This window comes from Danio aesculapii, chromosome 13 (assembly GCF_903798145.1).
Source record: "Danio aesculapii chromosome 13, fDanAes4.1, whole genome shotgun sequence".
NCBI classification, from domain to species: domain Eukaryota; kingdom Metazoa; phylum Chordata; class Actinopteri; order Cypriniformes; family Danionidae; genus Danio; species Danio aesculapii.
In genome coordinates, this window is record NC_079447.1 from 32,347,601 (window position 1) to 32,375,100 (window position 27,500).

Consider the following 27,500-nt stretch of genomic DNA (forward strand, 5'->3'; position numbering starts at 1 on the left):
TAAGTGGAGATGACAAAATTCTTAGCCAATGAAATAAATAGTTTTTCAGTTATTCATTCATTTTCTTTTTGGCTTAGTCCCTTTATTAATCTGGGGTTGCCACAGTGGAATGAACCGCCAATTTATCCAATATTACCAATTTTTTAATGTTTTACGCAGCTGATGCCCTTCCGGCCGCAACCCATCACCTGGAAACATTCATACACACTCATTTGCACACATACACTACGGACAATTTAGCTTACCCAGTTCACCTATAGCGCATGTCTTTGAACTTGTGGGGGAAACCGGAGCACCCGGAGAAACCCACGCAAATAAGGGGAGAACATGCAAACTCCACACAGAAATGCCAACTGACCCAGCCGAGGCTCAAACCAGCGACCTTCTTGCTGTAAGGCGATCGTGCTGCCCACTGTGCCACCATGCAGCCCTTTTTTAATTAAATCCTAGTGATTTTTACAGAGCAAGGTCATTTTTCCACAGTATTTCCTATTATATTTTTTTTCTGGAGAGTCTTACTACTTTCAGTTCGGCTGGAATGAAAAATAAACTATATTTTTTCAAAAAGTGTAGAAATGTGAACCTCTAAGGTTAATATTTCTGGCCCCCTTAACTTTTTTTTTAGTTGGCTGCAGAACAAATCACTGACTTGCCTAATTAAACTAACTTGCCTATTTAACCAAATTAAACTAGTTAAGTTTAAATTGCACTTCAAAGTTTCAAGAAACCCTCAAGTACTTTTTAAAAGATTTTAACAGATTTGTGTGTGTTGAGCATCATTTAAGACAACATTAACACCTGTCAGCTTTAATTCTGGTTAAACCTGAATAATTTTGAGCTTTTGCCAGCTAATTTCATCTTCTGGGTTGAAAATCAGTTTTGGGGCAGGATCAAAATCAGTGACGTAGCACAAATCTACTAGTGGAGTGATGACACATCGGTTTCTTATTATTATTCATAGCTGAGTTTTCTTATCCTATGAGAAGACGCTGCTGCTTAATTATTCATGAGAGCACGTGCTTTCTGATGACAGGCCTGCCAAGCTGTGAGACCGTGGCCGCTCACAACACTCAGTATTTAGCTCATCATGAAGGGTCCTATGTGTTTGTTTCCATGACACTTAAATGATATCTAATATGATATATATATTTTTTATTAATTATGAAATACTTTCACAATCTTGCTCCTCCATACCTTAGTAGTCTTCACATCGCCAAACCATCTCGAACACATTTAGGTCTTTTTCTTCCATTCACCTCACTGTTCCCCCTGTCTGCAGAGCCTTCAGCCACTCTGCTCCTCTGCTCCGTAATCTAAACTCTCTTTTACAATTTAAATCCATACTCAAAACACATCTGTTTGGAACAGCCTACTCTCTTTAACTCAACTGCACTTTTTTTAAATTGTATTGTATTCTAATGACTTTTATTGTGTTTTTATTTGAACTGACAGTTCTTGCTGTCCTGTACGGTGACCTTAAGTGTCACGAAAGGCGCCTTTAAATAAAATGCATTATTATTATCATATACAGAGTTTGTTGCATGGCTTTCCCTACGATGCTGTCTGGGCCGAAACAGCAAAGCCGTTTGTGTGCAGCAAGCATTTTTTGTTGACAGAGGTGTACTAGAACTGCAGAATGGCGGACTTTGTCTTTTATCAGTTGAGTTCTTTACCATTCAGACACATCGCCTATATCCGTGCTGCTGTGTTTGCATATGTTTAAAATCCTCCAGATTACCGACAGGGTTAATGGTTGAAATAGACATGGCAAGAGATCTGCAGCACTGCTATCCAGTGTGTCTGCAGTCAGACCTGGGGATTCAGGAGGAGAGAAGTCCTCCTCATTTAGTGTTCATATAAACATGATTATGTTTATAATGATGTAACAAATTGTGGTTATGTGTAGCCTACATATTATATGAAATTACAAATAACTTATCGGATATGTAGCAGGGCATTAAATTACTTAATGTTTATTTCTTTGCATTTTAACTTTGTAAACTATAAAATCATGCGTCTCCTCACCTTTTGTGGGGGGTTTCATGATCCTTTAAGCTGAATACTAGAATCTCGCAAAATATGTAACAAAAGTCATCATAGCAAAGAAAAAACTTTTCTAATTAGTTATTGAAAATGTATTATTAAAACTATTATGTTTTAGGGTTGGGTCGAGAAACGATGCCATTGTCCATCGCTGATGGCCGAAAGACATCATGATGCTGAGCTAGCATCGCAAACCTCTGCCCTACCCCCATCGCAGCAGCAACCCGCTTGCAAAAAATACACACTTAGGCCCGGTTTACACTAATACATCTTAGTTTTAAAATGGCATTTTAGAACGTAATGATCCACGTCCACACTGGCGTTTCACCTAGCATTTCTGAACAGCCCTCCTTCCACACTATAACGCACATCACGTGACCACACACACACTAACACACACACACACACACACTAACACACACAAACACTCTGTCATGCGCTGCAGTGTAGGCTTTGCGCACGTCTGACTCTGAGCTCCAGTAGTCACCCCAGAGAGCAGTGCACGTCGGACAGTCTATCAAGGATGTACCGCTGGATTGCGTCTCACTATAGTTATTAAACGGGATATTTATATAATGTTGTCTCTATCTAACAACTCTTCGTTCTTTTAAATCTATCAGGCAACGTGTCACTGTGTCAGTACACTGCTTCGATCTTTCACTTTCACGCTTGTACTTTACATAATTTTAGCGAAAACCTTCGATGCTGTTGGTTGGTTCCTGTTGGTTGTGCACCTTTTTTACTAACCAAGTTTGTCGACGCCATTTTAGCGACACAGAGTGCCATGGAAAAAGTGATTGACAGATGGTAATTTGTGTGTAACTTATCTTTATTTATCTATGATTTGGTTATGGGTAAAACAAAGACCATGCGGGTTAGGTAGTAACAAATAAAGACCATGCGGTAGGCTACAAATAATTAATTTGTAATTAATTAATTATTCATAAATGATTAATTCACCGCCGCCTACAACAACGATGCCATCGTCCACCATGATGTTTCCCATTAGACATCGTAAGATGCCAAATTGATCGACATTGCCCAACCCTATTATGCTTAAAAATATTTCGAAAAAAAATCTCTCCATTAAGCAGCACTTGGAAAATATTGAAATAAAATCACTGGAGCGCTAATCATTTTCTTCAGCTGTATAGCACAAATTATATACCACAGCAAGATCTAACAGCAAGCCTGCTATATAGACTAAATTCTCAAAATATATATAAATAATCGTTTAGTATAATAAAACCATGTTTACTCTTTATTACTTAAAAGGTGTGTGTGGTAGAATGCCAGCAGATGTTTGGCTCTACATTGGCTTGGCCTGCAGCTTCTTTAAGACCAGATTAAGAGGATTGGGAATGGAAGAGAGAAGCAAGAGATGGGATTGTCCAGCACTTAGAGGACCAGGCGAGAGTAAGGAGAAGGACATGAGGATTTTCTTAGGATTGATAAGAGTAACTCTGACTCTGGTCGCTGGGTCAATCTGCCGTATATGAGCGACTGTTGGCGGCTCACGGTGGAGATAAGAAACGGCGGCTGATGCTCAATTGGGGCGACCGGATTAATCTGGTCAGTGAGGGTTATAAAAAAAGAAGACTTTGATTGAGGTTTAAGTGACGAAAACGGACGGTCGAAGGAGCATCCAGATTTGTAGGATTTATTGAGTCTCACACACATGCATGCACACAATTTCACGATGTCCGCAGTGAAGAAATGGCTCTCGGCATCAACACCCATATACAACAACAACATGATGTTTTATTCATAAACACGACTAGAGTTCTCGAACTACTGTTGGGTTCAACTAACACTCCTCTTCTTTTTGTCTTAGTGCTGTCGGTCATATTCCTTCATTCATTTTAAGTGACGTGGCCAACAACCTACTCATGATCTCTTATGTGAAGAAATGTCAGATGAAAGGTGAGTTGGACTTGAATACGCCAAGGTTTCTTCTCCAGTTTACTTCTGTCAAACTTGACCACACAATCTCCTCCTGGTCTTAGATTCTGTGCGGGTTCTTCAGGATATGTTAAAGGCTGACCAGATGCCCAGTCAGTTGGCCATCACTCGACTGGTTCAGGGTCTCGCTGCTGAGGGAAACCTAAAGGATATCCAGGAGGTGGAGGCCATGACGAAGGCTTTTGGCTCAGTCAATCTGTCCAATATGTTATTTGTCAACAATACAGCTCTCGCTCATTTAAAAAAGTAAGTTTCTTGCCAATGAAAGTATCGCTGTTATTTCTCACTCTTACGTAAGTTGATGCTCCTGTCATCTGAAATGGCTTGAAATGTAATGAAAAAAATATTACTTTGTCATCCTGAGCAGTTTGAATCACAATTTATGCTCGGGAAATATTATCTGTCAGTCTAATGTTTCTACGATTTTTTAATGGAAGATTCTTTTGCTTACCAGACGAGGCTACATTTATTTGATCCAAAATAAATCATAAAAGCGGTATTATAGTGAAGGACAAATTCAGTTTAAAATAGCTTTTTTGATTTTTTTGTATTTTGAAATCACTTTAATTCATGTGATGGCAAATATGAGTCTTAGTGTTGCATAAACCTTCAGAATTAGTTTTAATATGAAGATTTTGTGCTCAAAAATCATTTTCAGATGTTATAAACACTGAAAAAGAGTTATGCCTTAATGTTTTATGCAGAAAACATGAAAACCATGGTTTTTTGTTTAGGCTAAAAAGTAAAAGGGTTAGTTCACCCAAAAATAAAAATTTATATTAACTTCTTCCTCATGTTGTTTTAAACCACTGAGACTTTTGTTTGTAAACTCAAAATAAGATATTCATTCATTCATTCATTTTCTTTTCGGCTTAATCCCTTTATTAATCAGTGGTCGCCACAGTGTAATGAACCGCCATTTTATCCAGCATATGTTTCACGCAGCGGATGCCCTTGCAGCTGCAACCCATCTCTGGGGAACACCCATAGTCAATCATTCACACTCATACACTACGGACAATTAAGCTCATCCAATTCACCTATACCGCATGTCTTTGGACTTGTGGGGGGAACTGGAGCTCCAGGAGGAAACCCACGTGAACACGGAGAGAACATGCAAACTCCACACAGAAACGACAACTGACCCAGCCAAGGCTCGAACCAGCGACCTTCTTGCTGTGAAGCGATAGCGCTGCCCACCACGCTGCCCTAAAATCAGATATTTTAAATTTATTTCAGAATTAAGAGCTCCTGCATCCAGAAATATACCTAAAAACATCCTCAATCTTATCAAGCTACAAGAATAATTTTGTGCACTCAAACAAAACATTTTTTTTCTTCTCAGTGTCAGTATAAGGTGAGCATTCACAAGGTCTGGGCACTGGTGTATACCCTGGATGCCCAAACACAGTTTTCTCTGTTTGAAACAAAGCACCAGCACATCCAAAGTATACATCAGCAGTGTGGCAGAGCGTGACACTATACCAAAGTCCCTTCACGGCAAGTCATTTCACTCAACGGCCATCTTTGAAACGCCACTTGGGCAGTATGCTCGGGCATTCTGTCTGAATGGGGAAACGTCAAATTCTCCCAAACTGTTTGCCAAGCTTTTGATTAAATTTCATATTAGCAATAACCAATAAAATTAAACAACATCTGTCACATAAGTTTCATTTCTAAATGTTTGAATCATACGAAATCGCCATATTTTCAAGTTGTCCAAGCTAATGTGCACTCAAAAAGAACAAGATCACGACACCAACCTCATTTCTGGCCATTACACATCTACACATGATCATCCTCTGGATAATGATCGCCTGATCGTGCTGGTCTTCTGAAGTAATCCACAACTTGGTCTTGATGGCGAATCTCCTCCAGAAAAAGCATTATAAGTTTGTGGGTGTTTGAGTAATTGCTGCTGTCATGTGATGTGCGTTTAACAGGATGGACTTTACCTCGCGTTCGTTTCATACAGATTACAAAACCAGAACATTTTGTTTTCAAGTGCACTTGTTTATTTTAAAAGAACATATTTTAAGCTTTATTTGGATATATTTCTTAGGTCTGTGAAGCAAGTATTCGCTGAGATTCCAGTTTGTTTGTTGACCACCAAACTGTCATAAAAGCACACGTCTGGTCCAAGACGATTGGCTCCTGTATTAGAAGGCGGTGCTTCATTCGCCATATTGACGGTTACACTTTTCCCCATTTAAAATTATACAAGTGACATGTCTTGTGTATTCTATAGTCTTTGACTATACTGACACTGAGGAGAAAAAGCTCTTGAATAAGTCATTATTTTTGTTTTATGTGCACACAATTATTCACGTAGCTTAATAATTCTCCCAATTCAACCACTGAAAATGGTATATGTTATGGTCTGTTTTGAGGATTTTTTAGGTATTTTTCTGGACTTTGAACATCTCTGGAACCTTGCTGTCTATGGAGTACGAGGGAGCTCTCTGATTTAATTTCAAATATCTTTATTTGTGTTCTGAAAAGGAATAAAGATCTTGAAGGCTTGCAATGACAGAAAGGTGAAAATGTTTTATTTTCTTTCTGTTTTTAAAGTAGCAGATTCTTTAAAAAAATGTCCAGACTTTCATACAGTTGTGTATTATCACTTCGACACTAGTTTCTACTACCATGGAAATATGTCAATCTTTCTAAATTCATTCAGGTTTTTATGCTAAAATTGCACAGTGCATTTCCTGGGGTAATCCAAAATGTGTGCTGTTGCTGTACCTGAAATGATTGGGGATGAGAAATAATGACCTTGACGCCCTGTTAACTACCAAAATGCCCTGTTATCATGTCGGCATTGCCATTCCCTATAATACAGCTACAAGTCTCTTTGCCACTAAAGCAAGGCTCACAATACTTAAAATGAGCAGTCAGTCAGATGTTTTGAAAGTGGATGCTCAGTTAAATGAAATGCAGCAAAATTGAACACCACATACCTGACGGCTGGAGGAAAGCAGATGACATGGAGGTTAAGATTGTGATTGACAAAGACTTGATTACAGACTTATTGTTATCTCAGAAACTCTGAACCACACGCTCTGCATTTCTAACAAACTCTACGGTAGCAGACTGTCTGGCGGGCGAGATTAGATTCTGCCTGCACAAACTTCTTTTTTGTGTGCAAACAAATTCATGAAAAGAGCAACAAACTGGCTTTGTTTTTGGTAAATACCATGAAATGTGACCTTTTAGAGCTTTAACCTTGACTTAAAATTGGTGTCGTCAAAGGTTTGTTGTAATACAAAGGAGCGGCCTTTTTTCGCACCTCAATTTCATCTTCCTGTTATTTCATCGTCTCGTACCTTTCCTCCATCCCCTTCACCCCTCTCTCCCCCACATTATTATTAAAGGCTCAGATGTGCTGTGATGGCTATGACTTTGTAGTCTGAATAATTCACAATGGGCCGCACTAATGTTGTGGCCGAGTTCCGGAGCCGCGTCTCGCCTCTTAACCAGTCAGTTTGGCTCAGTTGCACACAGCACACGTGTCAGTGTTGCTCAGGTCCGCCGGGGGGGTCAGAGTTCACCCCCGACAGGACGGAGATGCACAATCAGCCATAAGGAACGCTTTGCTCTTCCGCTGTCCTATGCTGTCTCTAGACTTTGGGAATGGTGAGGAATGACAATCTGGGGCTGGGACGCGAATATTAATGCAGGCTATGAAAGTTTTATGCCCTTACTGTTCTGTAAATGAAGGTCAGGGGAAGCAGAATGGAATGGAAATTTTCACATGACCGTTTGCTGGATTTTAGTTACACTCTTTGAACTTTAAAAGTGCATGTTTTGTCTGCTATCTTTTTCAAATGTGAAGATTTAAAGGGATAGTTCACCCAAAAATGACAATTTCCTCACCATATAATCAAGTGGTTCTTAACTTTTCTTAATTTCTTCCTTCTGTTGAACATGATACAAGATATTCTGAAAAATTTTGGGGAAAAGCAGCCATTGAACATCAATAGTAGGAACAAAAAAAAAAATTACCACCATTCTTTACCATATCTTTTTTGTGTTCAACAAAAGAAAGAAGCTCAAACTGTTTTGGAACAAGTGTTACAATAAGTCTTTGAATTCTACAGAATTACAGAACTGAACAACGTTCCGTACTTTGTACCTCGCATTAATGATCTAAGAAAATTTGGCTGATCTTGGATCTTTTAATCTTGATAACTGATCTCTAGCTGATTTGGTTGGTCAAACAATTTTGCGAATCCAATAAACTGATCTGAGATTGCTGCGTGTGTTGTGAAGGATAGATTTATCGATCCTCAATCATGATCAGCAATGCAACGATTAGCTGACTTCACAGCAGCAAAATGACATCATCTGATTAATATTTAATTATACTTGTGAGCAAATTTACATAAGATTTGTAGTTAACGTTTTGTTAAATATGATGCGCAATAACTTTCCACCTTTATTTTGGGATGCAGGCTTTACACTTTCATGTGTCAAGAGTATTGAACAATTTATTTAATTTTACAGAGCGGATTTTTTTATTGTAGTAGCCTTAGCCTATTCAAGTTTCTTAATAGCTGGCTGTTTAAATTAATTTTGCATCAAAAAAGTATTTTGATATCGGTAAAGGTGTCCGCATCTTTTGCGAAGCATCAAATCACCGTCATATTAGCTGTCAAAACATGTACATAACTGCATAAATTATAATTTCTTTAAAAAAAAAAAAAACTGTTGAAAAGGCTGTGTATGTCTATTATCAATCACAAATTGTACTAAAGCTAGTACCTTAAATAGTATGCGTTTGTATCTAAAAAGTCCATATTAATAAATGTTCCTCTTGAACCCCTTGGGGAAAATCACCCCGTGACAGTCTTTGTACGTTTGTTTCGAGGTGCAGATTGCATAAATTTTATTTAAATATATATTTTTTACTATTTTACTATTTTTCTCAAGTGAAGAACGGCCCCAGGTCTTAATTTTGCTTTATCTAAGTAAAGCTTCTCAATCATGCCAACGTCCATCTAATGACCAACAATACATCTCAATAAAACATTATTTTTTATTGCACACATTTTTTCAGCAAATTCGCCAAATTAAATAATAATACCGGCCCATTAGAAAAAAATCTTGTAAGCTTAGAATGTCGTTCTTAATGGTCTTACAAGGATCTTAAAATCAAACTTAAATTTGACTTGATGAAACCTGCAGAAGACTCTTAAAAATGTGTCCAAGGATTTCAGTGGCCACCTGTTATTGTAGGAGCATCAACATTAGTTTCATGCCTCTCTAAGATATTCGTTTTTTAATATGTCTATATTTTAAAATGTTAATATGTATGTGTGACACCAAACATTTGTGAAAACTTAACTGACAAAACTACTTAGCCAAATTTTTTTACATGGAATAGCAGTTTTATTTATCCTTGCCACAAATACAGATATATTAAAAACTTATATCTGTAATATCTACTAATGCTTAAATATTACTGTATTTACCTATATAAAATTTATAAATATAAAATTTTTATTTGCAGATAAGGCAAAAAAGTAGTACAGCACTTTTTAAATAGTTATGTACTTGAAGTCTTTAACATATATATAAAAGGTTGAATGTTGTACTTCATTTCTGACTTCAAAATTAAAATATAAGTGTGAATTGGGTTCAGTGCTCACTCCTGTTCAAAATGATCAAACTTTGAGAACTCTCTGATGAGGAAAGAGTCTACATTAAAGCACTTCACGATGCTGGATGGTCATACTTTTTATTGTGACAGGTTGTTAAATAAATATGTCTGTAAAGGATCTTTCTCTCTCTCTCTCTACAGTGGAGACGTGGACAGTGCAGTGGACATGTTGCAAACCTTTTTCACCGAGAACACGGAGAGGCAGAACAACAGTATTGCTTACGTCTTCCGAAAAGTTCTAGATACTAATAATGATGTCGCACTGGATAAATGTGAGACACACAAACACACACACGCACACACGCACACACACACACACACACACACACACACAACCTCTTTATCAGTATAACAAGTTCTCAGTCAGTGGGCAAATCAGCAAACTTTCCAAAAAATGAACAGAAATTTGTACTCAAATGTACTTAAAGGAATGTCTGTGTACCCTAAAAAGTTCAAAGTGCAATCTTATTGCTGCTGTAATGTAATACAATAATGCACCATTTAAGGCTAAGTATTCCACCTGTGATAAGTTGATCTACTGTCTTGAAATGTAATTGTGCAATATCATTTTTGCACTTTTTTTTGTGACAGTGAAAAAGTTCACTTAAAGGGATAGTTCAGCCAAAAATGAAAATTGACTCATTATTTACTCTCTTACAAGTGGTTATAAACCTTTGAGTTTCTTTCTTTTGTTGAACTCAAAAGAATATATTGTGAAGAAAGCCTAATACCTGTAACCATTGACTCGCATAGTAGGAAAACACAAACTATGCAGGTTTCAATCTTCTGTCAAAATATCATCTTATGTGTTCAGCAGAAGAAATAAACTCTTGAAGGTTTGAAACAAGTAAAGCATGAGCAAATGATGACAGGATTTTGAATCAAGATTTTCATCATGATTGTGAATTTGCTGAGAAATTACTTTCTAATTGGCAATTGAATGAGAGTAAAATCTCTTTCCCACAGTATCATTCATCATGGTAAAAACTACAACAGTATCTGATCATATTCGAAGCTCCTCCAGTTTTCATTCTTGGTTTATGAAAATGTATGCTTTTGTTTTCATTCAACTTGTCCAGTTCATTCCTGCCTTCAGTATTCAGCAGAGAACAGTGGCCTGGTTTAATTATTCTTACTTATTTTAAAGGGCACAATGTTGAAAATCATCTTTTGTGGCTGTTTGGACAGAACTGTATGTAGGTGTAGTGTGTCCACGGTCATAACGAAGTGATAGAAAGACAATAAGTCTCTTTAAAAAAAAAAATTTTTAAATACATTTTTCTGACGTTAAAATGTGATCCCTCCCATTTTGAGGCCCACTGCAACGTGATTTGTGTAATAAGGCTTCTAATCATCCACAGACAGGACCCTCTGTGATCAGATGCACCTCATGAATGAGTTTTATAAGTTTAAAACGTTTTTGAAACAGTGCACGGTTGTAATAGAGACGGTAAAATTGCTACGTAATTCATCAGCACAGCCGCATAGTGTCAGTACAATTATAAAAGAAGATGCTTCAATCCCAGTTTGTGGATATTAAATCAGGTTTATTTTGTATAGTAACATAACGGATGTCCAAACAGCAGTAGATATTAATGTGTGTCCTGTCACATTTGCCATGCAAAAACAAAGCTAAATGTGTATGTGTGTGCACAACAAATATACCAGTTAACCATCTGGAAAGTTCTTACTTTAGTAAGGCAGATCTGCTTCATTCTTGTCTGTCACTGTGCTGTTTATCTACACAAAGGCTACATTCATCAGAGAAATACAGAGAGATCTCTGATTCTGACACAATGGTGGGAATGGTGGGTGGAGAGAACTAGCTTATTTGCATTAAAGGCACAGGCAACAAAAACAGCTACATTGTCCTAACAGCTCAAATTTCCCAGATCCAGAAAGGTATAATAAATAAAATGATGGTTATTTTGACCTGAAACTTTACAGACACATTTTTAAGACACAAAAGACTAATGTTAAATCTTGAAAAAGGGGTAAAATAGGTGCCCTTTAATGTAAAGGCTTACAGGACCGAGGTGACTGTCAGTTGGCAATGTCCTGGAAAGTGACTCACATCCTGAAATCCAAAATATGAGCTTTTTAAACCGCAGCAACTTAAAGCGTTAAATTTATATTTATTAAAAGTCTTTGTCAACCGAAAGTTTTCTAGACCGTTATTTTAGAATGTTGATGTTCTTTTTTAAAGATTTATTTTTGGCCTTTTTGCCTTTATTAGATAGGACAGTATTACATAGGACAGGAAGCGAAGTGGGGGATTCGAACTCGGGATGCCCTGACCTGCTACTGCACCATATGTCAGCGCGCTAACCTCTAGGCTATTACGCAGACGTGTTGTTGATGTACTTCTGACAGAAACACAATATCGAGTAATGCTATCATTTTCTTTTTGCGCATCATTTTCTTGTAGCAAACTAAGAGTAAAAGGGTTTGGTTTAGAATATTGGGGCTGAAACCATCAAAGTGACATCATTAGTTGACCATTAGCCCAAACGTGGAAGCAAATGGTCAAATTTAATTGAAGATGATCAAAACTTAAATGAATTCAGTGAATTAACTTGCAAAGATGAATTGTTCACCTAAAGAATAACAATGTTCTCTAGCAAAATAAACATTGTAAATTTGGATTTCATACAGACTTTAGACACACTGCTTGACTCGAGACTCTCATTCAAGGACTCCTAAAGTCGAACAGACACAACTGATGCACACTTTTACAGTTCTTCTAAACTGACTTGAGTTTTTGTTAGGAGAAACATTACAGCAGTCCATTGATGTGTTGTAACACAGTAATCACTGCTGTGCGCCTGTGATTGATTGACATCTCTCTCTGCATCCAGTGAGTGCCATGGCGGAACAGCTCTGCAATCAGTTTGCCTCCTACAGAGCGGCTACTGACCTCTTCCTGGTTTACATGGACACGGGCAGGACAGAAGAAGCCAAATTCCTCCTGCAGGTACAGTCTCTCACAAACCCAGAAATGCACGAGGACTCTGTGACCTTGTTAAATTGCTGAACGTAATTTGAGTTAGTTTTGAAGCCGGCTGACCCTTTTGCTAACTACAATTCCACCACAAGTGATCGCTGCTCCCTTTGACCTCTCGCTTTCTCATATTTTAATCATCCACTGCTTTTTATGCGCTTAGATTGACTTGTACTAGCAAGATCTTCCCTTTTGCCTCTTTGGAAAAGCACTTTAGTGAGTTGAGGAACAAAAATGGCTGCATTAAGCTACCGCTAAACCCGAGAGCCAGTAAAATCCTTTGAGATATTGAAATAACAAGAAGCTTTCCTGAGATGGAATGCTAAATATCCAAAGACGTGTTTTTTTTACATGAAGTTTTAGATCAGCACATTCAGTTGTAGTAGGTGTCAGAATGGCATCAGAGTTGCCATGTCTCAGGAGTAAAGCTGCTGGACTGTAGTTTTAATTGCTCTGATTGTTATGAAGGCGCTCTGTTCATTTTAATATAGCAGCCGCTTAAAAGCCTCCCAGGCCCCTTGGCTTTTAATTCAGCTGATGCACAGAGACACACACACACAGCCTTCACGACTGGCTTGTAATGTGACCTCATTGCCACTGAACCCAGAGAAAGCGCAGGGCAGTCCAGCAGTTTTACACACACACACACACACACACACACACACACACACACACACACACACACACTAACAAGACAAGATGACGTTTTCCTTTAGAAGAAGTACAGACTTTTTTTAAAGCAACACAGACATTGAATACAAATGTAAAATATATATAAGACGATATTCTTTATTTACACATGCACAAGTTGTGTGTTTTCATTTGATCTAGGGCTTCAATTTGTAATTAAATTGTTTAACTATTCGATTGCAAGAAATTATCGATGAAATTTTTATTGTAGTAATTGACACTTCGTTAAAAAATACATTTAACGCTTCACTTCCTGTCTGTATAACAGTTATTTGATTTGCTCATTATTTTTATTTTAATTAATATGCCATAAACAGCTTGTTTTTATTTCATCCTTGAATTATATTAGTAGTTAATGTAATTTCTGGAGAAATAAAAAAATTCTTTGGTTTAAATTTAGAGTATAGTGCTGTAGCTTATTTGTTTATTCGAATAAAGAACATAGTGTGTGTGCCTGTGGTTGGCTGTTATACCTGTTTATCTCTGTTGTGTGTGCCTGTGATTGGCTTTTATACCTGTTTATCTCTGTTGTATTTCATACACAACTTTGAGAGAAAATAGAAAAAGCTTCATCTGATTAATGGGTTAATCAATCGATTACAGTGGTAGATTAATTGATTATTAAAATCATCAATAGCTGCAGCCCTAATTTGAACACGGAAGAAGATACTGAGCAGAATGTTGGTAACCAGACAGTTGATGGTACACATCGCAAGGGTGTAGATTTGCTCTTGACATTGGTGGAGACATACATCCCTTTAGCACATGCATAGAACAGCACAGATTCTCTTTCATGCTTTTAAAAACATGATTAAAGGCTTTAAACACTTAATAATACTAATAACAATTAATGAAACACACCCTATGCTGCAAAATTCAATTTACATCATTTTACTGCAATCGGGCTTTGAGGAGGTATGAATGTAGAGAGATTTAGAGAGGCATGTGACGTAATTTAACCGTTTTATCCTGATTATTATTTTTCATAACCATGAAAGCCAAAATCGAAGCTGAATTTCGATTAATTGCTCAGCCTTGGTTAATATTATTATGGTGACTTAAAAATTTGACTCTTTGAAAAGTTGTCCACATCTCACAGTGAAGGAGAACTGGAAAAATTCCTTGTTTTGGTGCTTCTCACATTCAACAGCATTAATAGGCTTGCCAATCACACTGTCCTTGTTTTGTGGGAGGGAGGACCTGAGAAGAGAACGCGGTTTAATCCTTCCTTCATGTCTAGGTTACTAAGGGTTGACGGAGCATTACTTTATTTTGAAGGTAATTAAATTATTGGTGGGGACATCCCTTCCATCCATGCCAAATCTACGCTTCCGTGACACATTGGCTTCTGTAAAAAAGGTGCTATAAAAAATCTATTGCTGCCATGAACTGCTTGGTTGCTAACATTCTTACTAACATACAAATATCGTCTTTTGCGTTGAAGAATAAAACATGTTTGGTAAAAAATGTAAGGTTAGTAAATGATGATAGAATTTTATTTTGGAGTGATCTTAATTTAATCGTTCACCCAAATATTAATCCTTAAAAATCGTCTACTCACTGTAGATGTCGTTCCAAACCTGTGAAGCTTTTGTTTACCTTGTGTGTTAAAAAAAATGGTATTTTATGTATAAACTGGGTGATTTAGGAAAGGTCAGTTATTTTTCATGCTTCTTAAAGTTCTTGAAGAGAATGGTAATCGGTGAGATTGGTAAGATTGGTGTAATCCCAGTCTTTTATTATGAACAGATATAATTAACATAAATAAATAAACAAACAAATAACTGATGTCTTGAAGCTTGAAAGTGTACATTTTATGGACTTTCAAAAGATTCTCAGAAGCCTTAGGTTATATATGTATATAGTCACGGGTTTGGGGAGTAAATCACAGGTTTGGGTAGTAAATAAATAACGACAAAATGTTTTTAAAGAGCCCCTATTATGCAAAAAAAAAGGTCATATTTATGTTTTGGGGGTCTCCAACAACAGGCTGATATGCATGCAAGGTCAAAAAACACTTTTATTGTCTTATAATATGCATTTATTTTTACCTAATTATCCCAACGACTCCCATATGATTCGTTTAGCGATTCTTTTGTTCCCAAACCCCTCCTTTGCATGATGCTAATCTGCGCTGATTGGTCTGATGACCCAGTCTGTTGCAATTGGTTGACTGTTCAGCGTGAGACAGAGAGAAACTCCCACCACGGCTTATCAAAATTGTTGAAGTAGTCAGAGTGCAAAGAGTATGTGTGAGCCCAATACAGGAGTACATTAAAGCAATGCAGTTAAACACCAGCAGATTGCTCTATTCTTAACCATAAGTAAAACAGTAACACACATTCAGTATTAATCCACACAGCGGCAAAAGCAGAACTATTTTAAACTTGACCGCAGCTTGTGTGTAGGACAGTGGCCATAGCAACGGCAAAAGATCGCGAGCTCACAAACGCATTTAAACCTGTAAAGAAAGCTGCACATATCGCATTTTCAGCGTGGCTTTAGACGCAATATGAGAATATAAAGAGTTACAGTTACAATACAAGCTGCGAGTAACAAGTAACAAAACACAGTTAAATGCATATTTTGCAAGCTAAAGTAAACAAGGAGGCAACCATTTTATTGCACTTACACTTGTGAAATGGAGGAAGAAACTGGTCCATGAACTGTGTACTGAAAAATTCCTGTCAAGCTCTGACAAAGTCCCATACATCAATAGTTTTTTCGGATCCTTCCTTTAACAAACGGCCGACAAAACCCCCATTGTGTCCTACATACACCAGTACTCCGCTAGTGTTTAAAAGGAAAGTTTTATCCGGCACTTCATATTTGGTATTGTTTCGTGTCAATGTTGATATGAACAGGCAAAAAATCCTGACGAACGACAAATCATTTAAATAACTTGAATGTTTTATTAAAAAATCTCTATTTTTACAAGTTAAAATTTTTTTAGATTTAGCTGGATGTTTTCATTCACTTAAAGCTGTGTTACACACTGTATAGAAGGTCATTTTCAAAAACCGATAATAGCGGCTATTTAAATTTTGGGGTGAGCTAAACCTTTAAAATATTAAACTAAAATTCCAGCTCCTTCCATAATTATCTAAAGATGCTAAATCCAGTAAAATCGACTTTATATAGTATTCAAAGTTTTGCCTTTTATAAATATTTTCTTATTAATAAATGTAGTTAATAATTTCTTGTACTTATTTTTTTTAAGAATAAAGGTATAAAATCTGTTAGAAGGACACTTTTGAGTACTGACACAATTGAATACTATGATAAAAAGCTTCAGTAATTATTCGATCACGTTTCTCTCACACTTCTATTTATAATACGAGCTTCACAGTTCTGTGCTTAAATGGTTCACTTGCATCGTAAGTGCTTCAGTGTTACATGATTTTAAAAATCCCCATTATACCATACCACAAATGCATGCAATATATTTTACAAATGTACAGTTTTGTCCTTGCTCGCTTTAAAGAATATCCATAAAATGCCCGATCCATTCATACCTGCTAACACTGCCTTTCTAACAAAAACGGCCTCAAGGTTATTGAGCCTCCGAGACCTACAGTTTCTGTACTTCGCCGTTTACCCTTCCAGAAATTCACCGTGCCTTCGTTTAACTTGTGCTATATTGTTCTGATTAAAAAGAGTGTGGAAATTGCACACCGACGCTTGAAAGCTCAGGAGCACGCCGATGCAATTCAAAGCCTTTATACGGCTAAGTGTAGATAATTGTACTTTAAATTGGGCGGACACTGTACATTTTAATTTTCATAAAGAAATAAGTGGTTATTTGCCTGACTCCCCTATTAGCTGTATAATTAACCCTCAACTATAGAGCGCTGCGCTGAGTGCTAAAGGATGAAATGGAAGATGGATATGCTCAAAAACACACGTTCCCGTCATGCTGTTGTACACACACACACCTTCAAACGCTCCGTATTTTAACTGCCTGCTGTGTGGATTCAAGTAAATGGCAAGGGTTATGTTTTGCTCAAGGGCAGATACTGTGAACACGCTCAGGCGTTTTGATATGCGATAAATGTTTGTGTTGAGAGTTTTGAGGTCTCTTGTGTTTCTCTGATTGCTTTAGCGCTGTGCGGCTGTCGGCGAGCAGAAGGACTTACTGTTCTCCTATGTGTTACGAGCGTCCCAGCAGCCCGGACAGGTAAACAGAAGCTGTTTGTTTTTATATAGTTCATGAGAGAAAGAGAATGTTGCACCAAATGACATGGACTATAGTATGTGAATTAATGAATAAATACTGAATTAATTGGTTTCTGAGATAAGACGATTGTCTTTTTACAGGCTGCTAAAGTCATGAGTCTGATGGAGCTGATTCCTGACATTAGAGAGAAGGAGGATGTTTATTCGCAGCTGATGAAATGCCATGGTAAGACCACTGTTTGGCAGGGGGTTTTATGTTGGGCAGTACAGAACTGTGCGTCTGTGGTCAAATGTGGCAGTATAAATGTTGTTACAAAGCATTTTAAGTTAAGGATTTTTTAATAATATCAAAATTATATTTTAAAAAATACATAAAACACTAAGCTGTATGCTAATCCCTGAGTTGTTAATAATAGCATCAAATCAACATATTAAAATGATTTCTGAAGGATCATGTTAGTTATGATGATGGATTTTTAGGGATTTAACGAATAATTTCTTTTTTTTATTACATTTTACGCATTAATATATTGATATATTACTTAAAAAATAGAACTGAAATAATATTTAAAAAAAAATTTTAATTGAAATAATACAATCGTAGTATTGATCCTGAAAAGAACAAAAATATGCTGTACAACTTATTTTAGTTGTGATTTCTAGTTTCTTGAGCATGAAATCAGCGTATTAGAAAAAAAAACTATTATAAAAAAATATTTAAAGATTTATTTAAATAATATTATTGTTGTTTTGAACCTGGAAAATCTGTGTGGAGTTTGCATGTTCTCCCTATGTTGGCGTAGGTTTCCTCTGGGTGCTCCAGTTTCCCTCACAGTCCAAAGACATGCACTATAGGTGAATTGAATAAGCCAAATTAGTAGTGTATATGTGTGAATGTAAGAGTGTATGGGTGTTTCCCAGTGTTGGGTTGCGGCTGGAAGGCTATCCGCTGCATAAAAAACATATGCTGGATTAGTTGGCGGTTCATTCAGCTTTGGGGACCCCTGATTAATAAAGAGACCAAGCCAAAAAGAAAATGAATGAATGATGCGGTACAAAATGCACTTTAGTTTCATCAAATCAGCATATTAGTATGATTTCTGAAAGATTATGTGAGATTTAGGTATAAATGACATTTTACATGTGATTATTACATTTATTTTGTTACATTTAAAAAAAAATTTAAATATAAAACTCATATGAAATGTAAGGAATAGAGTACATCCAAGAGGTTATCACAGAATAAATTTGAATATGAATGATGGGCTTTATTCTGCAAAAAGAACGGTCCTGGATATGTAATGTAATGTAATGTGCATTTATATAGAGCATTTATTGTGTATTAAGCCTAGCTTAAACTTCTGCGTCGAGTGATCGGCGTCATTTATACTTCTGCGCGCTGTTTCTGTTGCTCTGCAATAACACGTCCGAAACGCTAGCTGGCAGTGAGGTGTTAATATTCCTCTGTGTCGAGTTTCTTCGCTGGTGTTTTGTTTTTTCTGAATGCTACCTTAATGTACAAGTGGCTCAAACTCGCTCATTTTGAGGCTGGAATCGGCGGACATGCAACAACTTTAATTATAAGGTAAACACAAATCAACAGTTTCCATCCGAAACTCCTTCATGAGACTCCACACTTGTTAATATCTGCTGCATCGGGCTCACACGGCTCTCACCTCCGGCCACACTCGTCAGCGCTACCAAGCTGACCAATCACAGAGCTTGCACTACGTGTCGTTGCGACGTGTAGTTAAATTTTCTGAGTTGCGCGTCATCGACGGCCACGGCGAAGGCTATGTGTCCACGCGTAGGCTGCGCCGTAGCATACATGCGTGCTTGATGCAGAAGTATAAATAAGCCTTTGCCCAAAGCGCTTCACAATCATGAGCGGGATCTCTCCACACCACCACCAGTGTGCAGCATCCACAGGACAACGGCTCCAGTGCGCTCACCACACACCAGCTATTGGTGGAGTGAAGAGACAATGACAGAGCCAACTCAGTGAATGGGAATGATTGGGAGGTCATGATGGGTAAGGAGCGGTGAGGAGAATTTGGCCTGGACACCGGGTTTACACCTCTATTCTTTACGAGAAGTGCCATGAGATTTGAATCTAATTACACGCAAAGCTGACAAACACAAAAACCGCTGATGGAATATAACGTTGTACTACCTTGCGTATTATTCAGTCACTAGATGGCTCCAAACAGTCAAAAATGCAAAGCTGACACAAAACTGGCTGCTTAAATCGTACTTGCCTGCATATCATTTATTCACAAGACAGCAACAAACAGCGCATACCAGTCAAAAATACTGCAGTGTGACAAGCAGACGCAAATAAATGTGGATGTAAATGTATGGAATTGAACATTCACTGACGGTCAAGGTTTGAAGTTCCCAGATGACCCCACGTTGTTTAGAGGTTGATAACTAGGAATAAGATATCTTGGAATCTTATGTAATGCTCCTTGGAATCTCATGTAATGCACAGTTTGCTGCTAGGGTTAGGTTTAGGAGTCGATTTCTGGTATAGGTTGATATAAAACTACAGTTTGTATGGTTTAAAAACAGGCAAAACCTAAGGGATGTCCCCACAAATCACAAAAACAAACGTAAAGAAACACTCTAGTCCCCTAGTTAAACTGTTGAGTTTTCTTTTTTAAATTCGATTCGACCAATCTCTGGGACTGGTGGGAGCACTTTTAGCTTAGCTTAGCATAAATCATTGAATCGGATTAGACCATTAGCATCTCGCACAAAAAAAAAAATACAAAAGAGTTTTGACATTTGTCCTATTTCAAGCTTAACTCTTCTGCAGCTACATCATGTACTAGGACAGCTGCAAAAAAAAGCTGTTACGTTAATGAATACTTGTATAAAATAAAATAAACATTTAAAAGTTAAAACTATTGATTATTGGCAACAATCTTGTAAATAATATTACATTTCTTGCGGTCAGCTACATGCTAATGTTGAACAGTTATCCTGTTTGATCCGCTTCACTGTTAAAGCATGTAGCAAGTCTATTCATTTAATAGTCAGCCAATTAAAAATGCAGCAGCAGAACACATCGAGCGACTCACAGGAGGCACGTTTGCTAATACAAACACATGTTCCCTAATGAGGGGCTACTCTGTATCCAGCCTACCGTGAGAAGTTTGACACGTTTCAGTACTTCTCTAATGCATCACTATTTGATGAGGTCTGATGGGTACAGGATGTTTAACAGAGCTGTTTTTTTTCTCAGGTTTGGATAAGGATCTGGCCTCAGCGAAGGCTCTGTATGAGCGCATGCGGGTCGAGGGGGTGAAGATTGATGAGTTAACACTCAAGAGACTGGCTAAACTATACAGAGATTCTGGAGAAACCGTTCCCTTTGAAGAGCCTGCGGTAATCATCCACATCAACTAACACTTAATACACATTGAGCATGGCCTTTTTATTATTATTATTATTATTATTATTATTATTAATATTATTATTATTGTTAACTTTGAACACAAAAATATTAGTTGCAAGATAATAAAAGAAAAATAATGTAATACTTTAGTATTTGCTAGTGTAATTTATTTTTATTCATGCTAACATATTGTAATAGTATAACAACATATATAATAGTGTTGTCATGATACTGGAGATTTAAATTTTGATACAATACCTGATAAAATATTGATATTCAATACCATTTTCAATACGGTGAGGGAACAAATTTCATAACATTAAAGTATGCAAATGAACTAAAAACAGAAACAATAACTAAACCATATAATGTTTACACCTGATATGTCAGCAGTCCTCAAGTCTAAAAGACGAGGAACTACGAAAAAACCTAAATTAGTGCAATCTTATCTTATTTTCTGATTAAAACAAGTGTTAAAATCTTAATAATATTAATAATTATTCATCTTCCTTCTGCTGAGATAAGTGTGAGTGAGCAAAGCCAGTATCGATACTGATCAAGTGCAAGATTGTATCATTTTAAATATTTCAGTATCAATATTTTTTATATATATATCTTAGTGTTGTCAAAAATATTGATACAAGTATTAATGCCTTCTAAATATATTTGTAATAATACAAATAAAAAAAAGCACAAATACACTTAAGTTATATTTTATATTTATAAGTTGTAATAAAGCAAAATAATTTTAATTTAGCCCCTTTAAGATACAAGAATCGGTAAACTGCAAAAATAAATATTAAAAATACAAAATTAATTAACAAACACTTTAAACATGATTGTTTTTGATCATTCAAATATATATATATATATATATATATATATATATATATATATATATATATATATATATATATACACACTACCTGACAAAGTCTTGACATTGATTCCAGTTGTAAGAGCAACAAATAATAACTTGACTTCTAGATGATCATTTGTAAAAGTGGCAGAAGGTAGTTTTTTTCCCGATGAATCATCTGTTGAACTGCATCCCAGTCATCAAAAATACTGCAGAAGGCCTATTAGAACCCGCATGAACCCAAGATTCTCACAGATATCAGTCAAGTTTGGTGAAGGAAAAATCATGGTTTGGGGTTACATTCAGTATGGGAGCCTGTGAGTGATCTGTAGAGTGGATGACAACATCAACACCCTGAGGTATCAAGATATTTGTGCTGCCCATTACATTACAAATCACAGGAGAGGGCAAACTCTTCAGCAGGATAGCGCTCCTTCTCATACTTCAGCCTCCACATCAAAGTTCCTGAAAGCAAAGAAGGTCAAGGTGCTCCGGTATTGGCCAGCCCAATCACCAGACATGAACATTATTGAGCATGTCTGGGGTAAGATGGAGGAGGAGGCATTGAAGATGAATCAAAAGAATCTTGATGAACTCTGGGAGTCCTGCAAGAACGCTTTCTTTGCCATTCCAGATGACTTTATTAATAAATTAATTGAGTCATAGTAGAGATGTATAGATGCAGTCCTCTAAGCTCATGGCTGTCATACACAATATTAATTCTTTTTCCACTGCACCATGACTTTATATTCTATACTGGACATTTTTTCTATTAAGTGACAAGACTTTTGTTTAAGCAAAGTCAGACTTTACTGTCCGAATTAAATAATTAGAAATCAAGGCATGATCATATTTGTTTTGGTAAAATAAGCGTAATCTAGAGGCCTTTCATAAGCCACTTTTGAGACCAAACGATCAACTAGTCAAGTTATTACTTGTTGTTCCTAAAACTTGTATAGGTGACTATATATATATATATTCAGTGATTGTAAAGGAACCCTGGTTCAAGATTTAAGTAAAAGTAAAAACAAATAGTATACATATACAGTGGGAATTTGAAAGAGGATTAAAAAATATAACAATATTAAATATTATTATGTATTTTTTTGTAACAATACATTTTGTAATATATAATAATTGCACCCTTGGTGAGCACTTTACAAAACCTTTTTTAAAATATAGACATTTACTTTACCAATATGACTCAAAACACGAGCATCCTAATAAACTGCTCATGCTGTGTGCACACAATTTGGCCTGTTATGAATGAGCACAAACCATTTTGGAAGTAGCTAAAGCTTAAATTGAGTCCAGTTTTGTGTCACCTGCTCTTCTGAAATGCTGTTCCTCTACTTCTACTGTACCATAATAGTTCCTGTCAGAAACACACCGCATGTTTCTGAACAGTCTTCTAGCTAACTGTCGTCCATCTACAAACCCCTTCCCCCTCAGTGCACCTTTCAAGTCCTCACAAAGCAATCTCAGGTAGCACTCCGTCCCGCCGTCGCCGCTAATACCACTGTACAAAGAGTCTCCGGAGAGAGGCGATAAGGAGAGATTTGAGGAGCCGCTCACATCTGGCCTCATTTCTCACACACAGCTGCTGTTATTTATCGACTTTAATTACCCCATTAATAAGGGAATATACATTGTTGAAGAAATAGTAATCTTCTAAAAGCACTCACCATCCAAAAATAGATGTTTACAGGCACCGGTGCCGCTTAATTACAGGAGGGCGAGCGAGTAAATGTGTTATTTGTGAATTAATACAGTTTGTGAGATGAAACGAGAGCGGTGGATTGTTTGGACCGTGTGCTTGTTATTAGTTTGGCCCTGAGGGCAGGAAAAACCACACAAAAACTAAATGCCTTTGACAGAAAAAACAACACAACATTCACTCAAAGTATAATTCTACTGAAAAATTGAGGGGGGGAAATATAGTCTTAAAAAAGATTGTGATCTTGATTTCTTAATCTTATGATTTAGTAAATCTTGTGATTTACTTCAAGTCTGGATGAAGAGAATTCAAAGAAGAGTTTCTAAACACATTGTAAATGTTAGAAATGTATTGCTAAAACCCATTACAAAGATTCTGAGGTACAGTGTTCACTGCAATAGGAAGCTCTACAATATTATATTTGTGCATTTACATTAGATTAGTCAGCACTGAAGCCAAATCTGGAGCTTATCTAACAAAATAACTTAGAATAATGGTCCAAAAACTAGCACACCCAAATTTATATCTTATAGAAAAATATTAAAAACTAATTTTAAAAAGAGGAAAAAACAAGAGAAGCAAAAAAAAAAAAAAAAAGAAAAAATTAGTTGAAATTTTGTAGGTTGTAATTTATTTTTGCAATATTTTGCTTAAATTTAATTGTATTATCTTTCGATTTCTAAATATGTTTGGTGAATAAAAATTATGTAACTAAATATATCTGTTTATTAAATCTGTTTTGTTTAAATGCACCAAAATACATTGCCTATATTCACTGAGAAATGGATACAAATATTCATTTTCAAAATGGGGTGTACTCAGTTATGCTGAGCACTGTATGTACAGTAGTACTGAATTGTGGAGTTTTTCAACAACTCTATATTCAGGATTTTATTGGGCAGCGCTAAGACACTGGCTTTGGCTATGGTTATATAATAAACTAATCCAGCTAAAAAATGATCAAATGCTCCATGTCCACACTAATATTTTCAATTCTTTTCTAAAAAGTGGTCATCCACACTAAAACGACTGAAACGCTTTTTCATGTACTGCACATGCACACAGACGTAAGACTGTTTTACCTGCGTCATATATCGCCTGCCATTTATTTACTTTCCATTTCATGGAAACATTCCAGCAAAATGTTGAGGAAAATCACACGTTTATTTAAATGGACTGACAGTGAAGGGGAGCTGTGGTTGAAAGAATCGCAAGAATCTCAGGTCGCACCTAAAGTATCCACTGCATGTAAGGTCTCCTATGCAACTGTCGTCTGTTTTCGCCACTGAACAACAACTCCCAGTAAACATTCTGTGTCCTTTGAATAGAGGCAGTATAGAGCATGTAAAAACAGACATCAATCTTTAATAAAGATGTCAAAACGGACAACATCCAGCATGCATTGCTTTACAATGTCTTCACCATGTTAGCTGAATTGGTCACATAACTAAAATGCATCATCGTTTTCGAAAGTGTCCGTTTTCAGTCAATGCGAAAACAGTGTTTTCAAATTCATTCACTTTGTACCTCATTTTCATTTCCTAAAAATGCAGTCTCAGTGTGGAGCTTAAGGCTGATTTATATTTCTGCATCAAGCGCACGTGTTTGCTCTGGCGCAGCCTTCGTGTGGTCGCATAGCCCTCGCTGTGGCTGACGCACACCTCTCGAAAAATTTTACTACATGTCGCAACGATGCGTAGCGCAAGCTCTGTGATTGGTCTGCTTGGTAGCGCTAACGAGTGTTGGCGGGACAGAGAGCCGCGCAGATCCATTGAAGCAAGTGTTTACAAGTGTCGATTCCCGTGAAGGAGTTCCAGATGGAGACTTTTGTTTTGCGTTTACCTTATGATTAAAGTTGTTGCGCGTCTGCCGGTTTCACCTCTGAATGAGCGAGTTTGAGCCACTTGTACATTAATGTAGCATTCAGAAAAAACAAAACACCAGCGAAGAAACTCGACACAGAGGAACATAAACATCTACTGCCAGCTAGTGTTTCGGACGTGTTATTGCAGAGCAACACAAGCAGCACGCAGAAGTATAAGTGCACGGCTATGCGCAAGTCATGGGTCATGGTGATTGCTTGACGCAGAAGTTTAAACCAGCCTTAAGGCTAAAATGGAGAGAACATTAAGCGTTTTTATATGAAAACATATTAGTTTAGACATGGTTTATTGATGCAATGGCGCCACAGTAAGTGGTCCCTAACACTATAATACCTGCTGCTTATTAGTGTCATTGGTTTTCCTGCTCAATCTTGAATTACTCTCACAGTTTGTTACTACAGTCACATTTTGCTTGCGATTACAAAAACATACAATTTAAAATCACAGAGCATTCACACTTCTAAAAATGCATGCTAACGCAAGTTGTAGAACTTTCTACAGTAATTCAAATTTTAACAAAGATTATAGAGCGTCTGCTTCCACATACTTCACATGTAGTATGATGAACAGATGTAGCTTCCTTATTATTTACGCATGAATTAGATGTTGACTTCTCACCATACACAACATATATTTCGAGCATTAAGTAGGTGCAAACACGTTCTCCCCATGTCAAATTTTGTCTCGTTTTTGAGCATTCTCTTTTTTCAAAGTGTATCGGAGCTTGTGCTAATGTGGTGTCTCATTTCTAAGCAACCATAAGTCACGCTCGTCTCACAAAGGATTTCAGCTAATTTCAGCCTTATACACGTTGTCTCTGGTAAAGTCTAGATGGGATACAGCTGCAGATACACACATTAAAATAGCATAATTTATATGACACTGTACAACAATAATTGATTTTTTTTTACTAATTATTACTGTGATGTTGAGTTTAGGGTAGGGGTAGACGTTAATAAAATACAATTTATCATGTAATTTAATAAAATACTCTCTACAATCACTGTTTTTAAATTACTGTGACGGTTGGGTTTAGGATTGGGGTGGGGTAGACATTAATAAAATACAATTAATCCATAATTTAATATAATATATTAATAATTTTTGTTAACCTCCGGCCCCAACCGTATCTCATCTAGCAACTGTTGTCTCTTTGAGCATGCTCAAACAGGTTTGGCTGTTTAAAGCCAATTAAGCTAACATTACTAGAGGTAGCATCAATTCAGGTTGTAGCTGTATTTGATAGCTGCTTTCCATTGAGTGGGTGTGGTTTCACTGTTGCTAGCAGACACGCCCACAGGATTTGAGAGCAAAGAGTCCTGCCTATTTTTCAAGCATCTCGATTTAGATTTTACGTCGTTTCTTGCCATATTTTTTATGATTCAAATTAGGCTGAGTGGTTAATAAAGCGTTATTCTGTTGTGTCACAAACTCTGAACACACATTTTAATATCACTTTACCCAGACTTTAAGTTTATTGAATTTTTTTACAATCACAGTGGTACATTAAAATCTGTGTTCGTCCCAGAGAGAGCATTCACCATGTCTGCTTATGAATCAGTTTAAGTTTTAGAATCTTCTACACGTATTTTTTTTTCTGTGTTACAAACATTCAGACTGTCACAGATGTATTAGGATAAAGCTGTGGTCACACTGCACTTTTCTCCCCATAGACTTCCATTCATACGCATTCGAATGCGTCAGACTGGAAACGCGAGCACCTGCGAAATCGCATCACTTGACTGCGTGAGACCAAGCGAGGATCAAAATACGACCTCTCTGGACAGAAATGTAAAATATCGCTCGCTTTTTTAAAATGTCCAATCATCTTGTTTAATCCCGCCCCTTTTCGCAGCACCGTACGACAGAATTTCGCAAGCTCAAACTCTAGTGTGACTACAGTTAATAGTTTGGATTTTAAAGCTAATGGCCTCTGTGGTGATCAAAATAAAGTAATCATAGTTTGAAAGCAACTTAATGCTACATATGAAGATTGTAGCAGTTACATTGTTACACCACTAGGTGGCAGAAATCAAGCATTAAAGGGATAGTTCAAACAAAAATGAATATTTTCTCATTTATTAACACTCAAGTGGTTCCAAACTTT

At 36.8% G+C, this 27,500-nt stretch overlaps 1 protein-coding gene across 1 annotated transcript in view; it reads left to right on the forward strand.

Annotated features, from left to right (window-relative positions):
* Positions 1–27,500, forward strand: part of lrpprc (leucine-rich pentatricopeptide repeat containing) — a 116,147-nt gene that overhangs the window by 87,358 nt on the left and 1,289 nt on the right. Inside the window, exons 31-37 of the mRNA XM_056470505.1 lie at positions 3,878–3,966; positions 4,050–4,251; positions 9,809–9,939; positions 12,526–12,641; positions 17,461–17,535; positions 17,676–17,760; positions 20,782–20,924. Of these exons, the coding sequence (XP_056326480.1) occupies positions 3,878–3,966; positions 4,050–4,251; positions 9,809–9,939; positions 12,526–12,641; positions 17,461–17,535; positions 17,676–17,760; positions 20,782–20,924 (841 nt within the window). The remainder of the gene's footprint in view (positions 1–3,877; positions 3,967–4,049; positions 4,252–9,808; positions 9,940–12,525; positions 12,642–17,460; positions 17,536–17,675; positions 17,761–20,781; positions 20,925–27,500) is intronic.